At 37.1% G+C, this 14,131-nt stretch overlaps 1 protein-coding gene across 1 annotated transcript in view; it reads right to left on the bottom strand.

Moving 5' to 3' along the window:
- Positions 1–14,131, bottom strand: part of ncanb (neurocan b) — a 115,916-nt gene that overhangs the window by 17,155 nt on the left and 84,630 nt on the right. Inside the window, exon 10 of the mRNA XM_079890079.1 lies at positions 7,319–7,432. Within this exon, the coding sequence (XP_079746205.1) occupies positions 7,319–7,432 (114 nt within the window). The remainder of the gene's footprint in view (positions 1–7,318; positions 7,433–14,131) is intronic.

The following is a 14,131-nucleotide window of genomic DNA, read 5'->3' as shown; positions in this document are numbered from 1 at the left end:
ATAGGCAAATTTGGGGACAGAAAATAATCAGAGCTTGGGGAAAAATGTCCCACAAATGCGCCAGATATATGGGGTAAAATATACATTCAGCTACCTCATTATAAGTGCATTTGCAATCTAAGTGCTAATATTCTGTATCAACTAATTATTTTGGATTAAGCTAGTTTTCTTACAAAATGCGTGTTTTTCTTCCCTCAATATGAGTCAACACCGCCAGATACAAAAATAACCTGCCAAATATGTAAAATAAATATTGACAAATTCAGCATTCTAGCATGAAAGAATGGATTGAGACAACATGATGCATTTTCAGATGCATCTACTGACGCACCACCATCAGACAGAAAATCTTACAGAGGTAAATTTATATATAAGAAAAGTCATTTAATGCTGTGGAGTACAGGAGAATTTTTCAGAATAGCTTTCTATTCCTGGTCCGAGTCCAGAAACAGTTAAAGATAACAAAGAGGAAGGCTATTCCCTGCTAAGTTACTTTATTCACAGTATTTGTGCAATTCTTGCTAATTTCATGACCAGTGATGTGTGACTAAAATTGTTAAGACCATTAAAAGATCACTAAATATTTAGCAATTTTTGGCTTGGCCCCTTTTTTGTGTAGACACAGAAAAAAATATTCAAAATGACCTAAAATAAAATAGCACTGTAAGGATAAAGACTAACTCAGGAGGCATATTACATTTTCCAAAAGAAAATCTCATAAATATATTAAATAAATAAATTACAACCATGGGGGGAGTTGTGTTGTGAAATACAGGGTTTGGACAATGAAACTGAAACACTTGGTTTTAGACCAGAATATTTTATTGATGTAGGCAAGGCCTCATTTTATGGTCAATACAGCAACCATTTCGGCTTGGGAAATAGCCAGTAGTCAGATGGATTTTGATCCATTCCTCTTCCAGTGATTGCTGTGATGCTGGTGGAGGAAAGCGTTTTCTGACTAGCTCCTCCAAAACACTCCAAAGTGGCTCAATAATATTTAGATCTGTTGATTGTACAGGCCATGGGACTTTACTTTCATGTTCATCAAATCATTCTGTCACAAGTCTTGCTGTGTGTATTGGTGCATTATCATACTGATAGCACCCCCTTTAGGGTACAATGTTTGAATCATTAGGTGCACATGGTCTTCCAGAATGGTTCAGAGATGGTTCGGTAGGTCTTGGCAGTGATGCGCCGATCAAGCACAGTAGGGACTGTCATGAAATTGCAGGCCAAACCATTAATGATTCACTGGGTGCTTCACTCTGGGCAACAACAGTTCGGGTGTTAAGCCTCATTGGGATGTGGAAAAGACAGTGAATGTGGACTCATCAGAGAACAATACATGTTTTACATTGTCCACAGCCCAAGATTTGCACTGCTGGCACCAATGAAACCAACATTTGGCATTGGCACGAGTGACCAAAGGTTGGGCTATAACAGCCCGCCCATGAATATTGACTTTGTGGAGCTCCAGACGAACAGTTTTGGATGAAAAAGGAGAGTCGAGGTGCACATCTAATTCTGCAGTGAGTTGGGAAGCTGTGGTTATGTTTTTTGGATATAAAAATGGGTTAGCACCTGGACATCTCTTTCAGAAAGCTTCCTCTTGCGTCGACAGTTACGCTTGTTGAATGTGGTTCGTCCTACGTTGTGGTATGCTGACATTACTCTGGATATCATAGCTCTCAATACACCACAAAGACTTGCTGTCCTGGTCACAAATGAGCCAGTGAGATGCGCACCAACAGTTTGTCCTCTTTTGAACTCTGATATTTCTCCCATTATGTTGTGTGGATTGCAATAATTCATGGACAGCTGTGACATTACGCGCCTATAGACTGAACACATTTTTGTTGTTTACATGGAGACAATAATAGTATCGTTTTAAAAAACTTGCACTTTGAAACCCGTTTTCAAATGTTTGAGTTTCCAGTCCCCCAAAACACTGTTGTCGTGTAAATGAACGGCCAAAACGCCGTTCCATTTTCAGTTGAAAACGATGTTGTGTAAACGGTCCCTCAGTTTCATTGTCCAACCCCTGTAATTAATAGTAAGCCTGTGTGAAAAGGACAACAAAACTGGCTGGGATCTTTATGTCATCACACTAGGCCGAGGACAAACTGATTTTGTGGTGGATCTAAGTTAATAAGCATCAGGCGTGACTCCAGATCATAAATCTTCCCCACACATTTGACTTAACAAATACTTCACAGTCAGGCAGATCTGGTGGGAATTGCTTGCACTCACTAAATTATGAGCTGGAAGGGAGAGATATTTGCAGAAATTGTGTGCGTGGGGTTTGGAAGTCTTCGCAGGCGGTTCCCTGCATGGAAAGCATTGGTTTCAAATGTGATTCGGCAAGCCACGGGCGGCATTAATGTCCCTTCATTCTCACTCGGGATTGCGCACCTTTATCCAAAGGCACTTTCTGTTCTCTCTGAACAAATATTTACGTTACGGATTGGGATTTAAAAAGAGAAGTGATAGAACTGAACAACTGCATGCGCAAGTGGCATGAAATATGTTTTGAAGTGCATTCTGCAGCACTGGGATTAATTAAGCATGTCACATGCTAATCAACTTTTTATTCGCTTCACACAAAAATAAAAAAGGAAGTTTGTAGCATGCCATGCATGTTTATGCAGTTCTTTTTGCTCTATTTTCTTGAGTTTAAGAAAGCCAGTTGAGCAGAAATTGCCAGGTACATGTACTCCTCAAGATTTGACAAGAGTAGATTTAGAGGGAGTAACTGGCATGGAAGAATCGAGACAAAATTACAGGAGCTAAAAGCTACATTTCTTCAGAGTGAATGATTCATGGAAATTTAATGGCGTTAAAGACAATGGAGTTAAAGACCCCCACCCCCTAAAAAAATACATTAGGGATCTCTGTGAAATGCTATTAATGTTTTAATGCAATGTTTTAATGCATTCAAAAATGCTTTTATCTAAATTCGAGCATCCGGAAGAGTTGCAATTAGCATAATATATTAATTGGCTCAGTGGGTCTGTTGCTACACAAACTACACTGTGTATCGAACAGCTGGCCTTTGAACCTGCCGGTTTGGTGGTGTTGTAGGTGTATTGACATCGGTAATGGTCGCCATGGAAACTGGAGGTTTCTGTTGGAAGCAGGTGAGCTTCAAAGGACTGATGTGGTTGTGATGAGAACAGACAGTCTTTGAATCACATTACACCAGAGACTGGGCGAGCAAACAAATTAACCTGACACGGGCTTCAGCTCCTCTTTGATCATTCTTATTGAAGAGGTATGCGTGATTGTACATTAACCACTGTTCTCGCACAAAAACATCCATATTGGTCCTCTCCAGATGTAATTTAAAAATGCTATTCCAGGTAAGGAATTTATGTTTAACAGAAATCATGTCAAGGCGGTGATGCAACCCTGATATGCTGTGTCGTGAGTGTCATATACACTCACCTAAAGGATTATTAGGAACACCTGTTCAATTTCTCATTAATGCAATTATCTAATCAACCAATCACATGGCAGTTGCTTCAATGCATTTAGGGGTGTGGTCCTGGTCAAGACAACCTTCTGAACTCCAAACTGAATGTCAGAATGGGAAAGAAAGGCGATTTAAGCAATTTTGAGCGTGGCATGGTTGTTGGTGCCAGACGAGCCGGTCTAAGTATTTCACAATCTGCTCAGTTACTGGGATTTTCACGCACAACCATTTCTAGGGTTTACAAAGAATGGTGTGAAAAGGGAAAAACATCCAGTTTGGCTGAAATAACCACTCATTACAACCGAGGTATGCAGCAAAGCATTTGTGAAGCCACAACACGCACAACCTTGAGACGGATGGGCTACAACAGCAGAAGACCCCAACGGGTACCACTCATCTCCACTACAAATAGGAAAAAGAGGCTACAATTTGCACGAGCTCACCAAAATTGGACAGTTGAAGACTGGAAAAATGTTGCCTGTTCTGATGAGTCTCGATTTCTGTTGAGACATTCAGATGGTAGAGTCAGAATTTGGCGTAAACAGAATGAGAACATGGATCCATCATGCCTTGTTACCACTGTGCAGGCTGGTGGTGGTGGTGTAATGGTGTGGGGGATGTTTTCTTGGCACACTTTAGGCCCCTTAGTGCCAATTGGGCATCGTTTAAATGCCACGGCCTACCTGAGCATTGTTTCTGACCATGTCCATCCCTTTATGACCACCATGTACCCATCCTCTGATGGCTACTTCCAGCAGGATAATGCACCATGTCACAAAGCTCGAATCATTTCAAATTGGTTTCTTGAACATGACAATAAGTTCACTGTACTAAAATGGCCCCCACAGTCACCAGATCTCAACCCAATAGAGCATCTTTGGGATGTGGTGGAACGGGAGCTTCGTGCCCTGGATGTGCATCCCACAAATCTCCATCAACTGCAAGATGCTATCCTATCAATATGGGCCAACATTTCTAAAGAATGCTTTCAGCACCTTGTTGAATCAATGCCACGTAGAATTAAGGCAGTTCTGAAGGCGAAAGGGGGTCAAACACAGTATTAGTACGGTGTTCCTAATAATCCTTTCGGTGAGTGTATATGTCATACATATATACATTAAGAGCAAAATAAACAACCCATATACAGTATATATATTTGTATCTGCCCGCTTTCTCCACCACATTTCCCTTTCATTTGAGCCAAACCAAGTAGCTCTCCAAACCAAATGAATCAAAAGATTACAAACTTTGATTTGAAGCAAAAAGTATTTTCCATGAAGCACTGCAACGATCTAATCAAATTAAAAACTTTCAAAACATAAAACTATTTATATAAATTTGTTGATTATACACATAAAACAATATATTTTAATGTACTGTACAATATTCAGATATAAATAGAAGAATAACTTTTTTTTTTCTTTAAGTTGTCATTTGAAGATTGTTAAACTATAATTTCAAATCAGTTTTTCTGGAGAAAATTATATGGTTTTATACTTCCGGAAGCAAAAACAAGTAATTCCCATGAAGCACTGCAAATGATATAATTGAATTAAAAACTGTCAAAACATAAACTATTGATTTAAAGATTGATTATAAGTATAAAAACAATTTAAGTTATTGCACAGTTTTCAGATATAAATACAAATGTAAAGTAGCTTCACATTTAAAGTAAAGTTTCTGCAAAAAAAAAGACCAGATTTTTAAGTTTTTATTAGAAGATCATTAAAAGTCAGTTCTTCTAGAGAAATTGAAATTGATTTTTACTTTCAAAACCTGACTGTTGCTCTCTGCAATCTTTTGCCACATGCTCATGCATCAAAATCGAACATTTAATTAAGCACTTGTACAAAATAAAAAATTAAATTGAAATATTACACACTGAAAGTATTCCCAGATGTTAAAGGAATAGTTCAACCAAAATGAACATTCTCTCATCACCAGTATGCAGCCATGAGCCTGTTCCAGTCCACTGCTCCCACTTCTCCGGCCCACTTTACAAGACATAAAGTGTGTGTATGATGGGAGGGCTTCCCCCCACTCTCTCCGGGGGTCTACATTTGGAGGGGAGGATTTGGGTGAAGGTGCGTTTCGCTCCACCAGAGCGATCGCAAGTCTGACTGCCTCTCTCCTACTGCTTCCTCTATTTTCACTCCCATGTCCCTCTCTGTCTCACTTACTCTCTCTCATGGCTGGGACAGGATTGATCGCCCATGCTTCATTGCCTTGCAGCTGAACGTTTGGTTGTAATGTTTGGTTGGATGGTACAGCAAACACATTTAGGCTGGAGGTCTGACATTGCTGTGGATTACACACATTTGCTGCGTCTCAGTACAGGTGCACTGCAGCTTGTTTAGGTCGACAGGACTCACCTGGGCTATCCGTACCTATTGCTGTCTGTGTGAAGGCTCATATCTGAAGCTGCATTATTTTTGTCACTATATTCATGTATCATCTCATATCTCACCATATAAATACTGTATATTACTTGATTTTGATTGGTCACTTGTGACATTCTGCAGCTAAATATTTTGTGTAGAAATCATTTATTTACTCTCTTAATATAATATCAGTGTGGTTATTGTTAACTAAAAATATTAAAAATAGTTTTCATTAATTCAAGAATAAAATATAAAAACTAGATCACAAACTTAAACGTAAAAAAAACGTCAATGTTGCCTGAAATAAAACTGAAATAAAAAAAGTTGAAGTTGAAAATTACTAAAACTGAATTAAAATTAATTAAAGTTAAATAAACATTTTTTAAGAAAAGCTAATAAAAATGAAAAAAGCACATAAAAACAAACTCAGTAAAACAAACTAAAATTAAAATGAAAACAAAAAATGTAAAAAGGCTCATAAAAATAATAAATACTATAATAGTATATAAATGACACTAATATAATATAATATAATTATTGCTGTCAAATTAATATAAAAGTATTTGTTTATATATTATATGTGTGTATGTATATATATATATATATATATATATATATATTTGTTTATATATTATATGTGTGTATGTATATATATATATATATATATATATGTATATATGTATATATATATATATATATATATATGTATATATGTATATATATGTATATATATACACACACAATATATATATATATATATATATATATATATATATATATATATATATATATATATATATATATATATATATATATACATACACACTATATATAACTATAATAATATATGTACATACACACATAAATTATGTAAACAAACAAGACCTCGGTGGTTTCATATTTGTCTCCTCCTAAGTTTCAGACAAGATCTCAACAACATCATACATACGTAGGCTCAGATTTTCATCAGCTAGAGAAGCTCTCATGTTTGTCTCTTTTAAAGTTCAGAAGAGACCTCAACAACTTTACAAATTGTGCACCAAGTCAAGAACTTCAAATGCACCAAAGTAAAAAACAATCCATACATTCATAGTTTAAGCCTATATTAAGAGTGAAGTAATGCGGAAATAAGGTTAACGTTAATCTTAATTGCTGACACACAAAATGTTCTATGGTGTCAAATATTTCCCATGTCTCATTTGAGTCTATTTTGATATCTCCTAAGAAATTTTAGGAGAAACATTTGAAATGCTATATGATACAACAATGAGTGATATTTTAGAATCCCAACTAAGTCTCCTGAGCTTAGGAAAAGCAAATCATGAGCAGTAAATTTTTTTCTCTGGGTACATATAATTTCTTGTCCATTTAAAAACACGTTTGAATCAATCTAGGAATTGTTTTAAAGGATGCTGTTTATACCAGATCATGTAAGTGACGTGCATGTGTGTTATTTTATTACCTTTCTCACAAGTGGCTCCACCATAGCTGGGCAGACACAGGCATACAAAAGAGTTGATCTCGTCAATGCAGGTGCCTCCATTCTGACATGGATTGGACTGACAATCATCAATATCTGTGAGAACAAACAGAAACAGAGATTATAAAAATTCTGAAACAACTCATTATGTTGAGATTTTTTTTCCTTTTCATTAGAGCTGAGAAAGTACCGCAGGTACTTTAAAATGGTAAATGGTAAAATGGTAAACCAGAAAGTTGCGATTCTGTATTTTTCTATTTTCAAACTTGTCCTAACATTGCTATATTTCCAATTACTGAGGTAAAATGTCTTGCTGGCGTTTCAGCAATGAACTTGTACAACACGTTGACTGAAATCGCTCTAATAATGAGCTAGACCGTTTTTACAAACACTTTGTGAAAAAAGAATTCAAACGAGACCAGCAGGGAATATCAAATCTTTTTGTACGCAGGGGGGAAATAATTGGCCGGCTCTGCTGAAAATGTATTTGCTGTGTCTTGCTAATCTTACTTCAAGAACTGAACATACATCTATGATTATGTTGTTTCTCTCATATCATATTTTAATCAAATATTTGGAAACCAGATTAAGCACATATTTACATATATTATGGTTTTCAATCTAGAGACACATATGTGCTATTTCCACTAGTTTACCTCAAATCAATTTCAAGTACATCATACAAAGCACATTTGCATAAACGTCACTGGCACATTTCCAGATATCTCAGCATGACAGCTGTGATGGTAAACTTGACATTTTGTAATCTCATTTGGCAAGTTAATGCACTATAAAAGTTAACTGTAAATAAGCAGTGCGCAAAATACATAATGATTTGGACATCAGCTTTTTATTCGAAATCTTCGGGACGCAATCTGTTGAGGTTCTTCTTGTGTAACCTAAATTGGTGCCCCTAATGCAGTGAGCCAAATGCCCTGTATGGTATCTTAAAGATTTTTAAAACACTAATGCATTACTTTTAAATTTAAAACAAAATCAAAGACAGCAGAACAGGTAGGCCTACTGCTAAATATAGAAAGTTTAGCATTCTTGAACTTTGAAACTAAATTTCCAATGCTTCTCGAACTCTTGTCCTTGTATTTACACACACATAAAAACATATATGCTCATATCAAATTAGACCCGGGTCAGTGGGGTGCATGCAGACATGGACACACATACTCTAAATCCAATAGTCCACCTGCCTGCAACCATTTCTTATGCTCATCCTGAGCTTGAGGGCAAAATCAATTAAGACACAGCTGGCAAATGAGAGCCTCTAGCCTACAAACCAACTGAGTGCATCTCTTGGGCTCCAGAGAGGGCAAAGGCAGAGGGCGGCTGGATCATCTCCACTTTGCCTGGAGTATAAAACATCCATAGCTGGATTAATGAGGTTTTAGAGGCAGAAGAATCATGCTGGGATGAAAGCAGAACTCCGCTGTATCAAAGCGATACAGTGGTAGCGCTATCATAGAGTCAAAGGGTCAGCTGATTTCAAGTATGTCTAGACGTCCAATCCCAGGATTACAGAGCGTGGGTAACAGAGTCATGCTTCTCACATTAATACATCCAAACATTGTACGCTTCTACAGTACAATGCAGGAGCCAACTATAACCTTTTTATGAGCAGATGCTTTTCAATGAATCGAAAATGTACATTGTGAACCGTGTAGACTGATCAAATTAATGATTCTTTTAGGTGGTTCCTTCTAGAAAACAAATTAACAAAATAAAACCACACACACAAAAAAACCCAGTATGACCATTGTAATTCAATTCCCATGAACAGTTAAATACAAACATACAGCACGACAAGTGAATTCTGATTCCTGAATGAATGATTCTTATGAGCTGTTCTTTTCAGTGAATCAAAAATAAAGAGCAAGAACAGTGTAATTCAATCCCCAAACAAATGACTCTTATGAACCAGTTTGTTTCAATGAATCAAAAACCCACAGTGCGACGAGTGTAGTTTTAGTCATGATGACTGATTCTTAAGAGCAGTTCTTTTCAGTGAATCAAACACACTTAAGAATCAATCAGAGCGCTCTCACTCACTAAAGTTATTTATTTTGTCATGTCAGACTGTCACAAACTGTTGCTGTGTTCCAGTTCGAGAATGAAATGTTAACTCTTCTTTGTTCAGTATTTGTATCTAACTTAATAGATATATTTAATTATGTATTTGAAAAGGCCTGTGAAAAGCATATTAGCAAATATTTAAATGAGAACATTACATTTAAATCAAATTGCATATTTAGTGGTTTAACAGATTTAATTAACTCTTTCCCCGCCATTGGTGGAAGTTTGCATCTTTCCGCGTTTTCACTGTTATACAGTAGGGGGTGCTATTAGGCATCTTCTGAAAGAGTACAGAATCTCCTGATCAAAACACAGACGAAGAAGACGCAGAAACATGCGATAGCATACGTAATCATATGCATATGTAAAATAACATGATAATCAAACATTAAACAGCATATAAATCAAAACTGCCTAATGTTACAGAATGTAATATCGACCCAGGACGAGGTATAGGACTGTAAAGCTTTGGGGGTGTTGATGGCTTCGATCTACTCCATCTGTGTTTTGATCATCGTTCTGAATCCGATCCAGACGTAGTATTTGACAATAACGGGATTTTCTCAGCTTTTTGCTCAAAATATTGCTTTTTTAATGAAACTTACACACATTCAAGTGTTTATGAAAAAGGAATGCATGAAGCTAGAATAAAACAGGGTGGGGCGGGGGGAGGTCTGAATCCCCTGGAATGGATCAAACTGGTCGAAGAAAACCACTCACGTCTGAAATGAACTAAAAATGGTGCTCAGTAAACTGAGTAAACATCAAATGAGCCACTGGGATTTACACACTACCTGCCTTGTGCTTGAATGGCCCCTTTAAACATACATATTGACTGGGTCTCTCTACCTTCCTCTGGAGACCAATAGTATTTTGGCAACAGCCTTAGTAAAACAAGTGTCCTGAGAGCTCACCGGACAGGAAAAGAGGCCACATGAGACAAACATGGCCAGTACTTTGTGCCGAAAACATTGTACAGCTGAGGGCAGCGTTAGCCATTCAACCCTGTCCCTTCTGACATTGGCTTTCAAGTGTTTTCCGCAGCTTCCGAGAGCTGGAGGGAAGATGCTTAGTTTGGCATTGGCCAGATTTATGTTTTCAATTTCAACGGCTGCTGGGGCATTTGTAAATGACGTGCCAAATAAAATGTAAACAGTCCTCCCTTCCCTTATAAATGAGACCTCAAATGCAATCAACTATTTCACGGCCAAATGATCCATCCAGCGTTTTTTCATGGGATCAGAATCTAATAACGTTCCGAGAAGAGAAAGATCAATACCACAAAGCAAGGACTCTCTCCACAACTTCTCTCGGATGATATTTTATCACGCCGTGCTTCTGGCTTCAAATAATAATGATTGAAAATGCGAACGGATCTGACACTGGCCGATTTGCTATGCATCAGCCGTCTGGGACTCAGCACCTCTCTCTGTCCTCGGGTTGTTTGCACCTCGAAGCCTTTGCTCAAAGCCATCAAAGTGCTCTTCTTCCATCTTGTCCGTGTATATAGACACTAAACTGTTGGCTCCGCTGGTTTGTGCAGACTCCGAAAGTACATCATGGAAGGTGACGACTCTAAAATGCTTCGCCAAAAAGTATTATTTTAACGTATCAGCACTTTTCCCCATCAAATGTTTATATAATCCAAAGTTTTCTGTTTTGACCTTCCGCTTCTTGTCAGAAAACTTTTCCCAAAGTGCTCCAATTCCCCAGAGAAGGAGGAGTTTAGGAGAGCCCTGAAGATGTATGACAAAGACGAGACAACCCTGACATTTCCTCAAAGGATTAGAATCGCTGTAGTCGTCAGCTATGACTTTCAAAATGAGCACACTGAAATTCTGAGCTTTCCGTGACATTATTTTATAACTCTTTAACATTTGAAAGATAAATTACACTCTTTCAGAGAGGCGTGTGTCCTGTTTCCGTTGATTGTTTTCATCGTAATTGCTTCGGCGGGGCGAGAATGGCTTTTTCAGCATGGAGAGCTTTATGGAGTGTGCCCTTGGAGTGGTATAATCAGCAAACGGGAGCGGTTGATGAGCAAACAAAAATGAAACAATAATGTATAAGAGTAAAAGGATGCAGCACTGCCAAGCACTTGTAATCTTTTCCTCAAGTTGCTATTACTGAGGTCTACAGTAACATGCCTGTGGGAACAAACCCTGCTTTCAGAACACTGATGAAAAGGAGTCGTCAATTTGCGTCTAAGAAGAGTCTCTTGAGACCCTCCTAATAATGCTAACATGATGGGTCCTGGAAATTGCCATGTTTTCAGCCGAGTTTCATTTCATTTCATCATAACTTTGGGTTTGCATCAGGTTCTGGATTGTTTGTTTAAATTTTTACTAGGGTTTTCATGATTTATGATTTTATGATTAATTAATTGTTGTATTTAATGAAAATAAATATTAAAATTAGTCATAATTAATCAAAAATAAAAAAGTAATACAATATTTTAATGAATCACAGCATTTGAAATGAATAAATTAGATATTAAATTAAAATAAGATGGATGGATGGATGGATGGATAGATGGATGGATGATATATAGTCACCCACTGGGATCAATACTTGCATCAATATAGCTCTGACATTTCTTCATTTAAAGGATTTCAGACCACTGACAGCGACTGCCATGCCAAAAGATTGATACATGTAGTTGCGCAAACCACATGGGTGTTCTTCAATCAATAGAAGCCTTTCGGTTATTGATAAAGTAGTTTTGAGATAAATGTAGACGTACGAGAAAGGTTTACTGCTGTTATTAAAGTTTAATAAGGTTAAAAGGACCATATGAACATGTTGTCTGCTGTAGTCAAATGTGGTCTGAAACATATAGGGTCAAAATCACAAATAGATAGATGGATAGATAGATAGATAGACAGACAGATAGATAGATAGATAGACAGACAGACAGACAGACGGACAGACGGATAGATAGACATACAGATAGACAGATAGATCGACACACAGACAGACGGATAGATAGATGTATAGACAGACGGATCTACAGATAGATAGATAGATAGATAGACAGACAGACGGATAGATAGATGTATAGACAGATGGATCTATAGATAGATATATAGATAGATAGATAGACAGACAGATGGATAGATAGACATAAATAGATAGATGTATAGACAGTAGGGGTGGAACGGTACATGTATTCGTATTGAACCGAAATGGAACGGGTGTCACGGTTCGGTGCATAAATTTACATTATTATACAAATTATACAAATTTATACAAATTAATTAATGTAATGCGGAACTACTGTTAGATACGCGGGTTCTTTAGGGACACCTAATCTGTAGCCCCGCCTTAGCTCTGAAGCAGGCTGCGATGTGCAGTTTGCAATGCTGGAATATGTTGTTTGTGTGTGTGTGTGTGTGTGTGTGTGAGAGAGAGAGAGAGAGAGAGAGAGAGAGAGAGAGAGAGAGAGAGAGAGAGAGAGAGAGAGAGAGAGAGAGAGAGGGCGCGGGTGTGATCGAAAAGTCGCAAAGTGTTTACTTATATTTGTGTGCGTGTGTGTGAGGCGCGGGCGCGATCGAACAGTGGAAACATAAAAACATACTCCGTCATTTTGTTTATACAGGACATCATTCAAACTGCAAAGTGTTATATATTAACAAATATATTAATCTGAAATGTAGCAAATTAATTTTCAATTCATTCAGGCACAATTACCAAACTTATTAATTTAATTAATAAACTAATTATATAAAACTATTGTCAATTGTAATGGAAATTTTACATTTAGACGTGTTTTTTACTTTCAGATGTGTGCAACTTGTGTTAATGTTGAACATGTATTTGTACTTATAAGCATTTAAAGAAATATAATCATATAGGCTTGCAGGGGCAAAATGTTCTGGGTAGCAAAGAGACTATGAGTACTCAAAGTGACCTATTGTGTACTTCAAGTGTGAAAAGTATGTGCGCAGCTTTGATGAAAATAGAGATAGGCAAAATGTGTGAAATCGAGCAGCAGCTAATTTCCAGGAAACTTTTGCAGACTTGATATTGTTCTGTCTAGATAGAATTTATGTTAGAAGAGATCTCGAACAAGACGTGTTGCCTTTTAAGGTAAACCAAGGCGATCTTTTGAGACAGACCAGGATGTGTTAAGGGTATATAAGCTTGGCAAAAAGGAGAAGTCAGGGCCTTCTCATATCAGACTCTGACTGATGTGTGAACAGCCAATTTCTTGCAAGAAATAAAGATCTTTATAACTTTTGAAATTTCCAGCTGTCTTTCAATTATTATTTAAAGTTGTGAAAGTAATTTCCACGACACAGTGCACTACAAATAAACTGGTTCTATGCCTTACTTTATTAATAAAACTTATTTAAAAAATACAAGGTAATGTAATTACTTAAGTAATGTATTTTCCTTTGGTGGTACAGCCTGAGACATGCACAAGCCTTCTCCATTTTTGTTTTGCTTTTCCCTCCATTGTACCGAACTCGTACCGAACCGTGATGTCTGAACCGAGGTATGAACCGAACCATGACTTCTGTGTACCGTTCCACCCCTAATAGACAGACGGATATATAGATAGATAGATAGATAGATAGATAGATAGATAGATAGATAGATAGATAGATAAACAGATAGATAGATCAAATTATTCTTAGCCATATGAACTCTTCTAGACAAATGTGCCATGTCCAAGATCTGAGGAAAATCCTCATGTTTTTATTATGG

The sequence above is a fragment of the Squalius cephalus genome (genome assembly GCF_949319135.1).
Source record: "Squalius cephalus genome assembly, chromosome: 13".
Classification (NCBI taxonomy): Eukaryota; Metazoa; Chordata; class Actinopteri; order Cypriniformes; family Leuciscidae; genus Squalius; species Squalius cephalus.
The sequence above is the reverse complement of the archived record's forward strand: the minus strand, read 5'-3'. Positions and strand labels throughout refer to the sequence as shown.